We start from the raw sequence: 20652 nt of genomic DNA on the forward strand, positions 1-20652 counted from the left end.
CTCGCTTCGCTCGCCAACCCCCGGGTATAGTTATCCGCTCAGGAAGGACGCTATAGGACGCTATATAGCGCCCGACCCAAAACAGATTCACACAGAGGCACTCGTAAAATAAATAGTTTATTTTTCTTCACCTGGAGGGCATGTCTTCCCCGTAATCCCTCCAGCCACAACACAGTCCCAAGCACAGTACAGTAAATTACCACAAGTCAACACATTCTTCTTCTTCTTCTTTTACCACCACTCCTCCCTGGCAACCTCGTCCTCTTCCACCCGATTCTGGCCGCTGAGTGGTGGTCGCTGGCTCCCTTTTATTAAGCACCCGGAAGTGCTCCAGGTGCTTTATAGGTGACATCTGGCTGCACTTCCGGGTAAGGCAAAACCAGTGCCCAAATGGGGCCAGCAGCACCCCCTGGCAGCGCCTGCGGAACCCCACAGAGCTGCACAGAACTCCAACCCCCATGAAGCCCTGAGGGAGTCCGGGGCACTGCTGCAACCGAGGGAGGCTACCATCTAGCGTCCAGGGGGTGATACTGGGCTTCCCACCATTGTTCCCCTCGCAGATGTGGTGAAGGGGCATCCTGGCCAGGCATTGACCCCGGCCATCCGTCATACCGGATATACAATTTAAAGAGATTTTTATTTTCATTTTATTCATTTTTTATTTCTTGATATTTGCCAGTAATAAAGCTGTAGTGGATGAGTTATTCCTTTAAGCCAGCTGCTACTTGTTCCATGCTGCGTGATCTGCATGTCACGCTGCGCAACGATCATTTAAAAGCCTGTACAGCAGCTGTCCTTTTGTCTTGCGGGACGTTAGTGTCTCAGAGAATTTGTTTGTAAATAGGGCGTCGTGCAAGTAGTCTCGCGAGACTTCAAAGTGTCTTCCAAGAAGATCTTGTCTCCCTCCCAAGATTTTTTTTTTTAATGTACTGTATATATACATATGCACTAGGGGGCTCTGCCCCCTGCTTGCTTCGCTTGCCCACTCCCGGTTTTGGTTTACCGGATATACAATTTAAAGAGATTATTAGTTTCATGGGAATTGTTACATATGCATTATTTTCACTTTTACTTTAAAACTTTTGTAAAAACAAGCCAAAGCATCATATACTGCCTAGAAGGAGCAAAAAGCAAAAATTTTTAAAGCAAAAATTAAAGAAAACATTGAAAAGAGCAAGGAAAAACAGAATAAGGAAGTAGAAAAGGAGGAGCGCAAGAATATAGCAAAGAAGGCAGTGAGAAAATTTATGACTTCCAATTTGTGTAACTCGTGATCGGTGAATGTGAATAATGTCATCATGAAAACAATAACACGCATTGTTTTCATAAAATTACTAGGGGGCTCTGCCCACCCCCGGGTTTGGTTTACCGGATATACAATTTAAGAGATTGTTAGTTTCATGGGAATTGTTACATATGAATTATTTTCACTTTTACTTTAAAACTTTTGTAAAAACAATACTTATCCTTTATTTCTGGCCCCGGGCGTGGTCACATCTCTTTCTCGCAGGACGTATAACACTGCTTGTGTTGTGAAGGGGGTGGCGGCTGAACGCTCGCTAAGGAGATGCCATCGGATCATCTGCTGTTTTTCTGCTGCTGCGCTGCCCGTTGATCATTTTAAAGCCTTTACAGCAGCTGTCCTTTTGCCACTTTGCGTCTCTGCCACTCGTGTTGTGAAGGGGGGGGGCCTTAGGGTGGCTGAACACATGCAAGGAGAAGCGGTCGGATCATCTGCTGGCAAGCTGCATGTTTTGCTTGTCATTGTTTTAAGAGCTGGGAGCAAGTTAAAGTGTGTCTCGTGGGACTTCAAATTGTCTTCCGAGAAGATCTCGTCTCGTCTCCCTCCCAAAGATTTTTTTTATAATCCTCTTTAATAAAACCCCTGTGTGCGTCCAGTGTCCGTGTGTGTGTGTCCTCTGGTGAAGTGCGCATGCGCGGTGTGATGCTTCAAAGCACATGCTTCAAAGGCAGCCTGACGCGTCACACAAGACGGAGAGGGCGGGACCTATAAAATATCGCGTGGAAGATTCGGATTTTGGTAAATGAGGTAAGACCTAAAACAGAAAACACAGAAAATCCAATCGGGTACTGAGACGCGGAGACCAGCTTCCCCATTGTTGTGCAAGTGTTCACTCTGAGGATGTCAGATTTGTGCTTAAGAAGCTTGGCCTGGTAAAGTAAAAGTAGATTTATTTTCGTGCACATTATATCAGTTGCTGGGGAGAATCTGCTGATCGCCCACTGTTGTGACAGAAAATTAAACGCATATTGCGGACAGCAGAGCCATTATTACTGTCAGAGAAAATTACAGGCATTTTACGGAAAAAAATTAATCAGGTAAAAGGTCCCTTGCTATTTAATATGGACTGTTTCTACTAATGTTTATGGACTACTGTTCTAGCGCCCGTTATTGTAATGGGCTTAATGTCTAGTATAATAATATTTCTGCCTTGTGCTTGATGACTGCTTGGATAGGCTCCAGCTGCCCCATGGTTAAGCCGATTAGGAAAATAGATGGGATTTCTTTTTTTATTAGCAGCGTTGCAAAAGAACACATAATAAGAAGTAAATGAGGTGCTTTGAGATTATATTTCTTGTGTTAAGTATATCTTTGTTCACATATATTCATCTTTCTCCAGTGTTAACTAGTTGTAGTGCTTGTAACTACTATGGTGTGCCACCAAACTCTAAACCCAATGATGCCCAGCAGTCCTGGGTTCAAATAATGGATTTTTAATCTACCAAAATAAGGTTGGTCAGCAGGCTTTTTTTTTTATGCTGGACCAGAACAGCTTCCAGTGACATGGCATGACTTGTGGGGAGCGCTTGCAGGTTGTTTGGGAACCAGGGCAGTCCTCCTTTGACAGCACCCCATCGTGGCACCCAGGAACCCTGACAGGGCTGCACTTCCATACTCCACTTCCGATAAACCCCTGTGAGTGTCCAAGCTGGGACATGAAAAAAATTATTTCTGGAGATATTACATAGTGGGAAACACTCAGCTTTTCCAGAGTGTGTTGCTGTCATCAGATTTAATGTGAGTGTAACACTAAAAAAATTTCATAAGGTAACACATCAAATAATTTGTGTTTGTCACATTTTCAGTATAGTGCAGGGTGAATAGATTGTACAGATTCCTGCTTTTTTGTTTTTATTGGCATTTTCCATCCTCTCCCAACTTTTTTGAAATTGGACCTGCAGTTAATAGTCACCACCCTTCAGACCATTGTTAACTGAAAACCTACTGTTATATACTAAAACTGTATTTCTGTTTTACATTTACATTTAATATAATAATAATGTTGTCTTGGCAAATATATTAGCAACAATTTGTTTTCATACTTTACGTCTGCTGGTTCCTCATGCTAGTAATTTCTGATTTAGTGAAGTAACTTTTAAAATATTAAGTAATTTCTAGAAGAAAACAGATGCAGCCCAAGAGACAATTTAAATTCCTGGTTCACAGTCCCTTGACCTGTTCTCATTATTAAGAGACTTCTGCAAAATGAGATGCTTTGATTCAACTGGCAAGCTGAAGAATATCTTCTCAAAAGAAACAAGATGATATAGCACCGGATGGAAAGACTTTTGATGTACAGTATTATGCTGCGATACACTGCAGTAGTCTTTGCAAAAAAAGTGTCCTTTTCAAACTCTAAAACTAATGGTATACATTTTGCACAATTCTGTATCTATAATTTTGATTTTTTTGATTTCGTAGAAGTACAAAATTGTTAATTTAGAGTAAAGTTAGTACAGTAAAGTTAGTACAGGGAGAAGAATCAAACCATGAAAGAATTAAGGCTGCTAAAAAACTAAGAACATAAGAAGTTTGACAGACCAGATGAGACCGTTTAGTCTGTCAGGCTTGTTTCTGTAGCTAATAGCTAAACTGTTCCATTACCTTGATGCATTTTTTAACAATTGTCAAGGTTTTGGCTTCAGCTATAGTACATGGTTTGGTAGTTTGGTCTTGTGTCTTACATCCCTTTGCGTGGAAAACAATTTCATGGTTTTGGTTTTATTCCACCAATGTCCTCAAGGACAAGGTTGACTATTTAGTTGAAAGAATTCTGCTAGACCCTCTTTATCAATGCCTTTGAGAATTTTGATGATACGAATTAGGTTCCCATACAACCTTCTTTTCTCATAAATACAGTAAAGAGATTTCATTCCCTGAGCCTGTCGGTGTAAGATATGCCCTTTAGTCCTGGGATGCACCTGGTTGCTCTCCTCTTAACAGCTTTAAGTGCTGCTATGTCCTTCTTGTAGTGTGATAAATAGAACTGCAAAAAGAACTCCAGGTGTGATCTCATTTCACTAGTCTACTATATAATCTTAGCATAATGTTCCTTCATTTATAGCCAGCCATTTTTAACCGTATAACTTAAAATTTTATTTGCTCTCTTAACATTACGTAGATGTGAAAATGTTGTATCCACATTGGACCCCTAGGTCTTTTGCAGACGTTGCTTACATGTGTAGTGCATGTTCCATTTGTCTAAGCATAGCACTTTGCACTTTCTACATTAAGCGGCATTTTCCAAGTGAAGATCGTCCAGGTCTTTATTTTGATTAATTTTGATATTGCCCCAGTATCTGTTACCTCTCCAGTATAATTTGCAAATTTCACAAGTTTCCTAATTATACCACAGGCTGTGTCATTGATACAAATTAGAAAAAGTAGTTTTCCAAGGACAGACGGACTGAGGCACTCCACTGATGACTTTAGCATATGTGGAACATTAACCTCTTTTATGTATCTCGGTCTCCTTCCGGTTAACCAGCTTGAGATCCAGTTTTGAAGGTTACTTCTACTTTCAAAATTAATCTTTAGTGTGGTGTTGTGTCAAAGATTTTTGAAAGTAACAGATACAGTTCATATTATTGGAGACTAGGGAGCTTCGCCAACCCTCCCAGCCTGCGCTATGCGCCAGCCACTTCGCGTCCCTGCTGCTTGCATATGTGGATTTCACTTTCACCAAACAAAAAATCTTTTAATTCTGGCGGATACACCTCGTTATTGGGAAGAAACACTACATTTCCCTGATGGCAACATGAATTAGACGATCTACAAGTCTCTGACTTAAAGTTTAAATCCGAACAATATATTCAATCTCTTTTCGCTGTTCCGTTATTTCACCGGATAATAATTTCTGTGTGTTTGCACTAATGCGGTCTTTACTATCATTTTTTTGAGACATTCGAATTTTAGTACTTCTATTTCCTCTAACCTGCTCTGCATGTGTATCACGCCAATGTTTTTGAATTCTTTATGACATTCTACTTTGTCATCTACTCTTTGTCTTTTTTTTTCCGGCCCCAGGCGTAGTTAAATCTCTTGGCCCAAAGTCTCGTCTCGCAGGACATGAAAGTATCTCTCTGAAAAAGTCATGTCTCGTCCCAGGATTTTTTTTATTATAACAGAGAGATATTAAAATAATATGTTGATGTTATGAATATACTATGGGAAGCTTCTTTAACCTGTTCACTTAAGCTTTCAGTCTGCTAAACTATTAACTTGCATCTAACATAGAGTTCATTTTTTTTCCAGAATTCCTGAAGCAGTTTTTTAAATCTGAGAAAAATAAAGCTGGAAAAGTCAAGACCAGAAAAAAGAAACCTCCAGTAAATGATTTTAAGTTCTCTGATGATGAAGTTGATGAAAATGAGAGACCAAAAAAGGTATCTTTTTTAAAGAAGAGAGAAACGTCTCCAAAAAGGAGTTCTGATGTTGCACAGTCAAATGACACGGTGGACAAATACAGAGATTTGAAGCACGAGAAAGACACCCTTTCAAAATATGCAGCCAGTCGAAAGGAATGGTCTCCTTCCTTAAAATCTGAAAAGGAGTTGGCACGTTCACATTCAGATAGTAATGATCCCTGGCATAAAAGAGACTCTACAGATGATGAACATCGAACTACCCCACGACCAAGAGAGCGTAAGCTGAGAAGCACCCATTCTACAGGTAAAAACAAGTAAAAGGTTAACTTAGAAGAGTACTAGGGTGTTGTAGTGTGTTAGCCATTATTGATGTAGTAAGAAGCTAAATGACACCTTTTATTGGCTAACTAAAAAGATTACAATATGCCAGCTTTTGAGGCAAATCGGGCCCCTTCTTCAGGCAAGATGTAATAAGAAGAGTGTAAAGATGGTAGTGCTGGAGTTGTAGACAAGCTAGGGATATTGATGATTGACAATTGTCTGAGTTTCAATCAAACAATCTGATTATGTAATTAATATAAGTTTGTGTTGGTAAATTTAATTTCCTTGCTGCATTTCAGGTCCTGATTTAGATTTACTCTGAGACATTTTAATAAAAAAACACAATTTTATTTATACAGAGTCTTTCCCATTCTCAAGGTGCTTTATTAATTTAAATTAACCTGTGAGGGCTGCATTTAAACTGCATTTCAGATTCATTGCAGTTCATTTTTGTGTAACGCTTTCAGATAATGTTCCATTCAGCAGCAGAACGGAAGCCTTCACCTGACATAAACATACTAAAAGTTGTTTTAATTCAGAGTACCTGAAGAAAACGTCCAACAAAGTTCACTGCAATTTGTGTTAAACTGTGCATAAATACCATGGCAGCATATTTTTCATGAATTACTACATACAAAATATGCCTGCCTCTTGTGAAGTTGACCTTCAGCAACCTGACCATGTTGGCAGCAATACCTACCAATTGACAGGATGAGTTTTTGGCAGCCAGTCAGTTAATTTGAGCCAGGTTACCACATTTCATCTAGAAGCATTGTTGCTAACCACTTTTGAAAACGTTACTGCTAAGTGCATCCGTGTAGATATGAAGACTCACAAGGAAAGTAATCGCATGTGGTCATGACAGGACGTCAAACATTATGACTGCTAGTTCACCCCGTCACGTAGACATTTGTGGCATGTTTTGGTAGTACAGTGCAAAACACAGTCAATGATCAATTTAACCTTCGAGATTACCAGAGGTTACCAGAACATAAATAAATAAATGTTTTTCCTCAAATTAAAGAGACGGTATATAACATGTGTAACTAAGGACAGGTTTATACTTAACGCGACGCGTTTTGCAGCAGACAGTACTGCTATGCAAACATTGTACTGTTTATACTTGCGCGCATACTTTACGTAAATCAGCAAGATTCCTCCAGGTGGCAGTGTGAGATATCAGCACAGGTTCAGCTTCGCTGTGTTGTGAATTGCCAGAAACATCCATTAAATTCTGAGGACACCTCGCCACAATATCTCTGAAAAGGATGGATGTTTATTGAGTACATCCATCAATCCAAGAATGCGCCCATTCCAGCTAGCATCGGGCACGAGGCAGAAACAATCCCTGAACGGGGCATCAGCTCATCGCATGGTGAACACAAGCACTCACACACAGTACTGTTATTTTAGCATCGCCATATCCCCAAGCCTTCATGTCTTTAGAAGGAAACCAGAGCACACTGTGATGCCCCCCAGAGAAACATGCAAACTGCAGACTGGGAACACCAGAGGCGTGACGCCCTGCGAGACAGCAGCGGTACTGCTCTGCCAACATGCCGCCCCCATATGTGTAATTATTAACAGTATTCATTATTTAAACAAAGTTAATATTTTTTCTATAAAATGTAACACACATTCTTTAATGCATTTCATCATGAGAGTGATATCAACTCGAGTATAAATCTAAGGAAATGTGCAGAGAGCTGGAATATCATAAATGTATGTGTTCTGTGTGATGATCTGTTGCTGCTTGCTGCTGCTTTCAGTTCAGGAGGAAGCCCCAAAAGCTCGTAGCGATTAACACCTGGGTTGGTTTTAAGGTGGCGTTTACGGCGGTCTACTTCCATGATAAAATAAACTACGAGATTAAAGTGGACATTTCGAGATTAAAGCTGAAATTTCCACTTTAATCACAAAATACACCTTTTCACCATGTTCTTAATTTTTTTCTCTATGGCTCAAATACGCAGCCGTACATTCTCATGCTGTTGTGAAGGTACAAAAAAAAAAAGACTGCACAGAAGATGGTATGTGAGACTTTTAAAATGTATCGTGCCATTACGATGGGGAATATGCAACGCGTGAATATAAAAGCACCACAAATGCATTTGTATGTCGGCATTTTGCTTCACCACATCAAACCATTCATCAAACACTGACGCTCGTACATCGATCCCAGAGGATCCTCAAAGCGGCTTTCTGTCACATGTTGATAGTAAACAGAGACTCTGACGTCACATTCCGACTTTTATCACGCTGCATCCTCCCCGACTTTTAGCTGTTACTGCAACTTGCGCACGTGACGCGTTAATTTCAGAGGATGTGCTCGGAGGACATGTCAAATAAATGCTGGGAACATGTAGCAGCCATGATGCATGTGCAAATGTGTTCTGAGCGTGAAGTAAAAACAAGCCATTAGAGTTGAAGCAATTTCTTACACACAAAATATATGAAGAATGTGTTTTCTAAGAAAATTACACTTGCATCATTTTCTGTGTTATTAAGCATTGTAACTGAATCAATACAGCTTTGCAATTACAGCTTAAACATATATTAGGTAGATTAGAAAAGTGGGACATACAAAAATATGTGAATAAATAGGTAAAAGTATGTAAATGTGAATCTCTTAAAGCATAAGTTTTGCCTGCAAAATGGACATATTTGATACATTTTTAAGCTTTTCCACCATGCCCCATACCCTCCAATGTAAAGCAAGACAAGAATTTTTTTTTTTTAATATTCATAGAAAATGCTTAAATTTAGATAAACATTTTGTGTGACAAACGCATATATACCAAGTTTTTAAAGAAATAACTTTGATCTGAAAAATACAGAACTTATCCTTTTAAATAACTGAGTAGAGCTTGGAACTTTTCAGCAAAATAGAGATGCAAAAGCCCTGCCTGGGTTATAAACGCCTTAGAAAGGAGCACAAAGAAGGCCCAACTTCAATCTCGTTCCATCATGACATAAAATCCCTTGGTCTCTTTTATATTGCGGCCCAGCAGTGCGAGCTGCAGAAACTAAAAAAGCATGTGGCACATAATTCATAATAGGTGATCCACACATAATTAAAACAAAAGGTGTTTGCAATATGAGAGGTGTAAAAGTGGTGTAAGCAATAAAACGTGGCACATGAAAAAAATATTTTGAGATTTCGGCACAGATTTTAAGTATTCGTTGGGAGCTTTGGAAAAATTTCATGCTAAAGAAATTTAAAGTTCAATTAGCCGTAGACGGGCGGCACGGTGGCACAGTGGTCGCACTGCTGCCTCGCAGTTAGGAGACCTGGGTTCGCTTCCCGGGTCCCGGTGGAGTTTGCATGTTCTCCCTGTGTCTGCGTGGGTTTCCTCCGAGTGCTCCGGTTTCCTCCCACAGTCCAAAGACATGCAAGTTTGGTGCATTGGCGATCCTAAATTGTCCCTAGTGTGTGGGTGCCCTGCAGTGGGCTGGTGCCCCGCCCAGGGATTTGTTCCTGCCTTGTGCCCTGTGCTGGCTGGGATTGGCTGCAGCAGATCACCCTGTTTTGTCATCACTTGAGTTGAAATCTGTTGTCTATGAAAATGATGTCAGTCACAGAATAGTGTAAAATGGTATTAAAATTATTTTATGCATACTACTAATTCCTCCTATTTTCATTGTAATTTTTGAACATGACTCACTTTTACAAAAATAAGTAAACAAAATTGTGCTCACAAATTTTTTTGATAAAGTGACTAGAAAAAGGTCCAACTTTCAAACAAGCTAACAAAGTCTGCAAATGTACCTGAAATTAATATGTAGATTTTCTTCTTGTTTTTAAAAACCTTTAGGTTGGTTATCATGGAAATGATACAAAGTAGCCAGTCGTGTATTAAAATAAATAATAATAATAAGTAGAACCCATACATATGCATTTTAGTGTGAATAATGGTTACTTACATCCTTTCATCATTCATTGTTTTATTAACTAAAAATCTCTCTATTATAAAAGAAAATCTTGAGACTAGACAAGACTAGAGATTTTCTCAAGTCCCGTCCTCCTCTTGACCATTTACGGTTAACGGCCCACGCCAACAGTCCTCTCATTCGTGTGAATGCTTTTGTCAGACACAGTTCTTGTGCTCTCAGCTCTTATAAATTTTTACGTTTTCCTCACTTTAAGTGCCCAATAAAAGAAGATTTATGTCCAAATTGTATTGAAGAATTTCATCCCAAAGGGTTACCAACAGAAGAAATGAGTACATGGGCAATCCTAGCACTGAGAAACAATGAAGACAAACAAATTAACGTGAAAATTGTCGACAGTTACACGGCAAATTGGCTAAATGCGTATCAATAGACTATGCTGAAACAGTTAGTAGTGATTGTGCCAAAGACAAAAACATCAACTTACAATATCCCGTAGAATATCTACAACCGTTAAGACTGTCCGGTCTTCCACCAGTCGAATTACTGTTGAAAGAATGACGTATCATAATGTTATTGCATAATTTATGTATGAGTGATGGGCTATGCAATAGGACAAGGTTAGTTGTATTCAAACTTGGTCGACAAATTTTGACATTTAACAGGTGACAAGAAAGGTAATGTAGTACATCTTCCGCGGATAACATTAGACACCAAAGGAGATCTTGATATGCCATTCGTATTAAAACATGTACAGTTTCCCGTTAGAACAGCTTTTGCGATGACAATTAACAAATCACAGGGACATACATTCGAAAAAGTCGGTTTATTTATTAGAGATAATAAAACCATATTCAGTCACGGGCAGTTATACGTTGCATTGTCACAATGCAAGTCCAAACAAGGAATCAAATATTGGTTTTTACTGAAGTTTTACAGTAAAAGTGTAAGTTTAAAAGTGTTTGAGTGTTAATTTCAAAGCCAAACAGAACGAAAACGTATAACACAACAAATACCTGTAACACAATATGAAACATAATTTTCTTTCAATTTATTACGTTTTATTATTTATTTATTTATTTAATTTTTTTTTTTTTACTATGGTTAATTACCAGCTGTAATGTAAAATAGTTAGTTCATTTAAGCATATGTAACAATTCCCACAAAAATAACAATCTGTTTAAATTGCACATCCGCTTAGCCATGAAGTGGGTAGTGCATAGCGCATGCACAGTGGTTGGAGAAAACACTATAAATTATCATTTTTTCACTATCTGTGATGAAGAAAAGAGCATATATCCCAAGGGCATTTTTTTTTTTAAACAAAAAATGTATCTGAGCTCTGGAAGGTAGGTGTAATTTATATGCCAAGTTTCATCAAAATAAAAAACGTGGATGCAAAGGCAATTTGTTAATATAAAGTGGATAAACCGCAGAGGCAGATAGCTGCAGTTAGTTGCATTTAAGCCGTAGTAATGCAAAAGTTCACCTGTACTCTGAGGCTTCATCTTGGCTTCTTGTGCAAGCAGAGTATTCAGTTTTATTTAAATATTTGTAATTTATACACTATACAACTGTGTTTGTTATGAATTATTTTTAAATATTTTTCTTGGTAAGTAAGATTTTCTTGAACTCCATATCCCCATTGATGTTGCTAACAACTTTCAAGTAAACTTTCAACATTTAAGAACAACAACAGTGACAAGAAAATTAAAAAAAAAACAAAAAACAATAAAATACTAAGGAAGGAAGAATGAGTGAAACAAATTGTTTATTTAACACATTTGCCTGAATCTTGTGTATTTCTATACAGGCAGTTTAACAGATGGTGACACTCCAAAGCCAAAGCCACGGCAAAGAACTTTGAAAGGAAGTAGCCCTAGCAGAGAAGACAGCTTGGGCTCAAATGAGGAAACTCTGAGCAGACAGGCAACATCTTCAGTTTCCATACCTTTATCGCCCACCACAAGGAGCACTGCAACGTCTGCATCGGAAACACAGAGAAAATTAAAGAGCCCCAGCCCTAAGGTTACTTTCTAATATTTTGCTTTTAAAGTAGACAAATCTCTACTGTATAATAAAACACCACTGTCTATGTGTTTATGTCTGTGTTGTGCCCAAGTGAGCAATCTGATTGGTCAGTTTGGCTTTGGTTGTTCAGTGGTAGGAATGATAACCGGATACATTTGGAGTGGGGAAGTTAAATTCTTGATTGCAACATTTTTTTAATCAAAAATAAATGGAGCATGTCAATGTCAACAGAACAAATAACATAGAAAGTGATAATTGGTCAGTAAATTGTTGTCCGCATATTGATTTGGCAAAATTTTACAACAGATGCCCTTCCTGACATAACTCTCTCCATTTACGAAGAAACACACTGGTTTGTGCATCCCCACACACAAAGCTTGGACATTAAGGAGGGAGAAAAGGACCAGTAACGATTAGCTAGACAGAGGGACCAAGCTGGGAAAGATGTGCAGTAGGTTAGGGTAATAAGGGATAAAGATGGAAACGTACTCACAAGCGAGGAGAGTGTGTTGAGCAGATGGAAAGAGCACTTTGAGAGGCTTATGAATGAAGAGAACAAGAGAGAGAAGAGGTTAGATGATGTGGAGATAGTGAATCAGGAAGTGCAACGGATTAGCAAGGAGGAAGGAAGGACAGCTATGAAGAGGATGAAGAATGGAAAAGCCGTTGGTCCAGATGACATACCTGTGGAAGCATGGAGGTTTTTAGGAGAGATGGCAGTGGAGTTTTCAACCAGATTGTTTAATGCAATCTTGGAAAGTGAGAGGATGCCTGAGGAGTGGAGAAGAAGTGTACTGGTGCCGATATTTTAGAATAAGGGGGATATACAGGACTGTAGTAACTACAGGGGATAAAATTGATGAGCCACAGCATGAAGTTATGGGAAAGAATAGTGGAAGCTAGGTTAAGAAGTGAGTTGAAGAATAGTGAGCAGCAGTATGCCATCCATCCATCAATTTTCCAACCCGCTGAATCCGAACACAGGGTCACGGGGGTCTGCTGGAGCCAATCCCAACCAACACAGGGCACAAGGCAGGAACCAATCCCGGGCAGGGTGCCAACCCACCGCAGTGAGCAGCAGTATGGTTTCATGAAAAGAAAGAGCACCACAGATGCAATGTTTGCTCTGAGGGTGTTGATGGAGAAGTATAGAGAAGGCCAGAAGGAGTTGCATTGCATCTTTGTGGACCTGGAGAAAGCATATGACAGGGTATCTAAAGAGGAGTTGTGATATTGTATGAGGAAGTCGGGAGTGGCAGATATGTATGTAAGAGTTGTACAGGATATGTACAAGAGAAGTGTGACTGTGGTGAGGTTAGCAGTAGGAGTGACGGATGCATTCAAGTTGGAGGTGGGATTACATCAGGGATCAGCTCTGAGCCCTTTCTTATTTGCAATGGTGATGGACAGGTTGACAGATGAGATTAGACAGGAGTCCCCGTGGACTATGATGTTTGCTGATGACATTGTGATCTGTAGCGATACTAGGGAGCAGGTTGAGGAGACCCTGGAGAGGTGGAGATATGCTCTAGAGAGGAGAGAAATGAAGGTCAGTAGGAACAAGACAGAATACATGTGTGTAAATGAGAGGGAGGTCAATGGAATGGTGAGGATGCAAGGAGTAGAGTTGGCGAGGTGGATGAATTTAAATACTTGGGATCAACAGTACAGAGTAATGGGGATTGAGGAAGAGAGGTGAAAAAGAGAGTGCAGGCAAGGTGGAGTGGGTGGAGAAGAGTGTCAGGAGTGATTTGTGAAAGACAGGTATCAGCAAGAGTGAAAGGGAAGGTCTGCAGGATGGTAGTGAGACCAGCTATGTTACATGGGTTGTAGACGGTGGCACTGACCAGAAAGCAGGAGACAGAGCTGGAGGTGGCAGAGTTAAAGATGCTAAGATTTGCATTGGCTATGACGAGGATGGACAGGATTAGAAATGAGGACATTAGAGGGTCAGCTCAGGTTGGACGGTTGAGAGACAAAGTCAGAAAGGCGAGATTGTGTTGGTTTGGACATGTGCAGAGGAGAGATGCTGAGTATATTGTGAGAAGGATGCTAAGGATAGAGCTGCCAGGCAAGAGAAAAAGAGGAAGGCCTAAGCAAAGGTTTATGGATGTGGTGAGAGAGGACATGCAGGTGATGGATACAAGAGAACAAGATGCAGAGGACAGAAAAATATGATCCGCTGTGGCAACCCCTAACGGGAGCAGCCGAAAGAAGAAGAAGAAGGTGGTCAGTAAATACTAACCAAGCATAACTGAGTCACCTTCAAAGCTGGGGAAGTATTCTCAAAAAAATAAATAACTAGGGGCCTTTGCCCCCTGCTCGCTTTGCTTTCCTCACACATAAATTTGAACAATGCCCATATGGCAGCGTGGCAGCAACACCAACCTTTAAGCCAGCTCAGTGCCCTCTTTTAAGTTTGTAATGTCATTTTTGCACAGTAATTTCAGTTTTTTTTCTTCTTGTGCTAAACAGTTACAGCTCATATGCCCATTTTTGAAGATTGTATTAGAAAAACTTTTTAAATCTCATGCAGATTGGAAACTTATCTAAAAATCTTGCCACATTTTCTCATTTCAGAGTTCACCACCTAAAAGTCCCACTTCACCCACTATATCTTCAAGGTTTAGTAGATATCCTTCATCTTTAGGAGACTCCAGACACTTTGAGTCCACTCTAAGCAAGTCAAACAATGGATCTGCCTTTGAAGGTTTGTTTATGTTGTCTGAATTTTAAATGACAGTTTATCAGCTAGCCCTAATAAGTTATTAATGATTCATATTAATGATTCATATAAAGTAACCCATGTTTATTTAGAACTGTTTGTGTATATGAAAATAATTGCTTAATCTGTTTCTACAAGCATAATAGAAACTGATATCTGTAACCTATAAATAGGTTGCATGATTATAATATTAAGTTTTGAAGCATTATATAGAACTACACAAATGTCTTAAGTCACCTAATGAAGAAATGTTATAGGAATGCTTTCAAAAATAATGCTATGAATTCCATGGCCCTGCAGAATTGTACTTGGCCACCCTCTGCCATCCTAGAAAGTACAGTAAACAGAAACAAAGTAGCAATTAATTCAATATTTGATGTCACCACCGTCACAATAAGACACAGGAAACATCAAAGGTTTGGGGCAGCCACCCGTATAATATCCCTGGCTGAAAAATGGGTATCTTTTCCATGAGTTGTGAATGGTACAATGTCCGAAACAGAACTAATTTGAGTTTGGTAAAATGGCGGCTTTGAAGGCCGTGACCAGAATTGACATCATCTGGACCGGAACCGGAAGGGATGTCATTGGGACCAGAACCGGAAGTGACGTCAGCCAGAGCACCGGTTCCAAATTGGCACCATCCGGACTGGAAGTGATGTCATCAATGGCGCCAGTATCGGAAATGGCATCATCAATGGCACTGGTACCTAGTGGGATTTCCCGAGGATCGTCTGCAGAGGACAGAAAGAGAAAGTTAGTGCAGCTCGCCACCCCCTGCTCTGGCATGGTACTTCTTTTATTTAAGCCCTCTAGCTGCCTCCCATGCACATGTGTGTGACACCACCTTTGCCTTCTCTTAAATCCATGTCTCATTACACAACTATTCCAGCGATTTTCAGCCATAGACTTAATTTCCATAATCTTAGCAAGTTGGAGACACTTGAGGGGTGCTCTTGTGACTGGCAGTCATGTAATGTGACATATCTGGAGACTTTGTCCAATTTTTCGGTTAGTCTCCCCAACCAAATTAAACAGGTTTGTGTTTTGCCTTAAGTCATAGGGGCAGACTCTGTGTTTGTGAGAGGTGACAACCAATGAGTGCTTGGCCAGATGTACAGTGCATATAATGTAGTTATGAGGAATAAGAAACATGGTGTTTTGGACCTCACAAACAGTAGAGGCTTGTCTGTCTGATGTCTCATGTTTTATGCACCACAACAGAATAGAAAAAGGAAAAAATGGCCGGTATTGTGACTTAAGTTGTCATACCTTACACACATTTGCATGGGTTCTGGCTCTGGCTTCAGCTCCGGCTAAGTCTGACAGAATGTTATTGTCTGTTCAAAAATGGGACAAGCTTACGATGCTCTAGAAATGTAAAACTGTGCTGTCTAATTTGGCATGCCCTGCAATATGCAGTTTTGTAATTCCGGCAATAAGATCAGCAGTCGTCAAGTTTCTTATTTCCTGTGACTGCAAGTTGTGTAATCTTACACCAGGTTTGGGTCCACTTGCATACAGTTTCTAAAGGTACTTGCGTGGTTGGTTGTTCCAGACCTCCTGAAGAACTTGTCACAATTTAACTGTACACATTGACCATCATACTCTCTTCTGTCTCTACAAGATAATCCCAGACAGGCTTGATGATGTCCAGTTCAGGACTCTTTGGAGACCACACCATCTGCTGCTGGATACTTTGTTTTTCTTTTGCAGCAGATAGTTTTGTATGGTTTTGGTGGCATGTTTGGGGTCATTGTCATGCGTCAGGATGAAGGTGAAACTGATGAGATATCTTCCTGATGGATATTGCAAGATAATTAAGAGACTGGCTCGGGGAACGTCAATTTTGATCAAATCACCAACTCCGTTTGTGGACAATTAGGCCCAGACCTGCAGGGAACCTCTAATAAGCACCATCCTTCACTGCTGAACTACTCTCTAGCCCTTTGATGGACAAACTACCCCACGTTAGAGCTAAAACTTTCACATTTTGACTCATCACTCCACAGCACCTGCTGCTATTTTCTACACCTCAGTCCTTGTGTTTTAGTTTGTAAGCAAGTCATTTGGCTTTATTTCCACCTTGGCTTTTAGGTTGTAACTTTTCAGATTTCTCTAGACTGTAGATGTGTATACTTAGGTCTCAATTGGTTCAGCCAGTTCTTTCTTGATAGCATGGAAATAACCTTGATTGATCATATCTCTCATTTGCTGTACTCTGTTTCCATGGCAGACTATTGCATTTCTGGTCCTCAGATTTGCCCGTTGGTTTCTGCTTCTGCAGATGAGCTCAGACAGTACGTCTGGAAACACCTGTCTGATGTGAAATTTCTGTTTGTGAGCGACCATGATAATGCAGGATGATTGTCTTGTACCTTGTCGCTATGTTCACTTTTTCCGTGGTGTAAGGTTTACAGGTTAAACCAACACACATACAGCATCTTCACCTTTAGTGTATGGGTGTTCCTGGCCCATTTTTATTCTCTGTACACAGCTGTTTCCATTTAAGTTTATTACTTTGGTGTAACATACGCATAATGTCACTGATCATTAGCTGCTGTTTATTGGGCTACTTGCCTACAAAATGTCACGTGTTTTTTACCTCGAAAGTACTCTATTATTCTTCTGTGGGTATCCATGACCCTGAACTGGACAGTTCCAGTATGGGAATGTTTTGAGATGTGCAGTGTATATACAGTACATATTTGCACATGTCGTTGTAATTTGGCTCTGGTGTTTCCTTTGTCAATGACTTTCTGATATTCCATTCTGACTACTAGTATGATTAAGACCTCTGATATAAAAAACCTTATGCACTCTGAAGACTATCTTTTATTTTCAAGTGGATTTCACAGATGTTGTGAAAACATTTTTTTTATTTTGTTTCTGAAGTAAGTGTGCCTCTCCTGGTCTGCTCTGTTCAGAGTTGTGCCAGTGGGAAACATGGGGCTGTCGGTTTGGGAAAGAATGCTGATGGCCTGTATAAAAAATAAAGGTGGGTGGTTGGTATTTCTGGTGTGGGTCTTTGGACTGTTTCTTGTTTTTTTCCGTGACTAACATAGCTGGCAAGCTTTTTTTACCATTTACTCCCAGGGAACAATGCAGTGAAGGCTAAACCCATTAATTTTAGCTTAAAAATATCTAGAAGGTCTAGCTCTGCTTCTGTCATAGATGATGCTAATGTAAATTAAGCAGTTTTGTGATGATTATTTTAATTCATTTCAAAGTTTGAAAGGGTTAGAGACTCTCCTTGACAACATTAGGTACAAGGAGGAACCAACCCATGTTAATTTTGCCACACAGTTAATGAACTGATTCATATACAATTATTATATAATTCACATTTTCAGATAGTGATAATACAGAAGACAGTGATCCTGAAGAAAATAAAGATGCAAAAGAAGTACAACGAAAATCTCCAACTCTAATGGAGCTCATGATGGGTAAAACCGAAACAAGTGAGATGTCCAAGGCATTATCTAGGCATGACAAGATCATAGGAATCAGTGGCAGCACATCACCCCGCATGGAGGAAAGGAGAAAGAAGAAATTTGGTTCTACTCATTTGAAGGGAATTACAAAAGACAGCTCTGAGGTACTATTTTCTGCCCATCAACACTGCGCATTACTTAAGCTTTTTCAGGACAAAGACTTGCTGGCACAAATAGTGCCAAGTTAGCTGCAAGTGTCTGACTGCTTTATCTTTGCACTTTATTAACTGGCTGTGGTCGTATCATATCATTTAAAAAAAAAAAATGGCTGTATGAGGACAAAAAGGTTTGGAGATGGGGGGGATACTAATCCATTTAGGACAACTTGATTTTATCAGAAATGTAATATAGAAATACAGATAACTGAGAGCAGATCAAACAGTCCAGCTAAATGTTAATGGATTTCAGTTAAGAGACCAATGGGAGTTAATAAACTGCATTCATAAACTATGAAAAGGGTGTTTTCCCCGTAGTCTGATATCAGTGGTTCTCAAACTCACTCTCGTAGAAGCCTTCAGTTCCCAGAACTGTTATTAGTATAATTTTACTTGCAAACCTGTTTAATTCATTAAGAGGTTACAGGCACTTACATGTTATATGACTTGTGAATTCAAAACTGGTTTTGTCTGAATGTATCTGATTGGTCTCCTGCATCTAATCAGTGAATGTAAATTGGCTTTCTATGCAGGTGTAATTAGGAGTATCTGTTTGTGTGTCATATACGATGGACTGATGCCCTATTCAGAGCTGATTCATGCCTTGCCACTAATATTGCTATGATAGCTTACTGATCTCTGCAACCATAAACTGGATTAAATGAACTAAGAATGTTCTATGTACTAGGCTAATTTAATTTAAATGCATTCGATAAGGTGCCACATCTGAGGTTGGGCATCAAACTAAAAGAAGTGGGAGTTTAGGGTGTGGTGTGTAGATGGGTGCAGAATTGGCTCAGACACAGGAAGCAGAGGGTGATGGTGCGAGGAACCTCATCAGAATTGGCCGATGTTAAGAGTGGTGTTCCACAGGGGTTAGTGCTAGGGCCGCTGCTATTTTTAATATATATAAATGATATAGATAGGAATATAAGTACCAAGCTGGTTAAGTTTGCTGATGATACCAAGATAGGTGGATTAGCAGATAATTTGGAATCTGTTATATCATTACAGAAGGACTTGGATAGCATACAGGCTTGGACAGATTTGTGTCAGATGAAGTTTAATGTCAGTAAATGTAAAACACATAGGAAGTTTGATATGTAATGGGCGGTCGGAAAATAGGGAGTACACCTTATGAGAAGGATTTAGGAGTTATAGTGGATTGTAAGCTATCGACTTCCCGACAGTGTTCAGAAGCCATTAAGAAGACAAACAGAATGTTAGGTTATATAGCACGATGTGTGGAGTACAAGGAGGTTATACTGAAGCTTTATAATGTACTGATGAAGCTTTATCTGGAGTACTGTGCGTAGTTTTGGCCGCCAGGCTACAACAAGGACATAGCGGCACAAGAAAAGGTCCAGAGAAGAGCGACTAGGCTGATTCCAGGGCTACAGCGAGTGAATTATGAGGAAAGATTAAAAGAGCCGAGCCTATACAGTTTAAGCAAAAGAAGATTAAGATTATGAAGGGAATTAGTCCAGTGGATCAAGACTGTTATTTTAAAATGAGTTCATCAAGAACATGTGGGCACAGTTGGAAACTAGTTAAGGGTAAATTTCACACAAATATTTAGGAAGTTTTTCTTTATACAAAGAACGATAGACACTTGGAATAAGCGACCAAGTAGTGTGGTAGACAGTAAGACATTGGGGGCTTTCAAAACCTCGACTTGATGTTTTTTTTGGAAGAAATAAGTGGATAGGACTGGTGAGCTTTGTTGGGCTGAATTGCCTGTTCTCGTCTAGATTGTTCTAATGTTCTAATGATTATAAATTGGTTGTGTGAGTGTGTGTGCGGAAATGGGACCTGTGATGAACTGGCACCCCTTCCAGGGCTGGCTCCTGTTTTGTCCCAAGTGCTACCAGGATTGGATCTGTTACCCCGTGACTCTTAATTGGATTATGCAAGTTTGAGAATGGTTATTAGATTTGCTAGAGTCATTAATAGGCATACTGCATAGTTAATCATCAATAATTTAAGGATTTGTAGATCCTTTTAGAAAAACATTTTATCTATTTTTTATCAATGTAGGATGAAGATGGAGATGAGCCAGATAGTGCATTAGTATTTAAAAGTCCGGACACTGGTAATGTTTCTAAAGAAAGGTAAGATAGTTTAAATGATACCAATTATACTTATTTATTTCAAAAGCATAAGTGCTGCCACCCATTTAATATTTTATGTGCATCTTCAAAACAGTTGTTCTGGTGTCAGACGACAGCTAAAAACTGCACTCAAATTGACTGTGTATATTCATTGGTTTCATGCATCAGGGATTTGTTGATCCCAAAAGGATAATCAATTTGTTCTTGCAGGACATTGTATAATGAATACAGCATTTTGTGTCTCTGAGGATGCA

At 39.6% G+C, this 20652-nt stretch overlaps 1 protein-coding gene across 1 annotated transcript in view; it reads left to right on the plus strand.

Moving 5' to 3' along the window:
- map9 (microtubule-associated protein 9) overlaps positions 1–20652 on the plus strand; it is a 65371-nt gene that overhangs the window by 14136 nt on the left and 30583 nt on the right. Inside the window, exons 4-8 of the mRNA XM_051928162.1 lie at positions 5558–5974; positions 11696–11910; positions 14494–14623; positions 17992–18236; positions 20325–20398. Coding sequence (XP_051784122.1) covers positions 5558–5974; positions 11696–11910; positions 14494–14623; positions 17992–18236; positions 20325–20398 — 1081 coding nt within the window. The remainder of the gene's footprint in view (positions 1–5557; positions 5975–11695; positions 11911–14493; positions 14624–17991; positions 18237–20324; positions 20399–20652) is intronic.

The sequence above is a fragment of the Erpetoichthys calabaricus genome, chromosome 5 (genome assembly GCF_900747795.2).
Source record: "Erpetoichthys calabaricus chromosome 5, fErpCal1.3, whole genome shotgun sequence".
Taxonomy (NCBI): domain Eukaryota; kingdom Metazoa; phylum Chordata; class Cladistia; order Polypteriformes; family Polypteridae; genus Erpetoichthys; species Erpetoichthys calabaricus.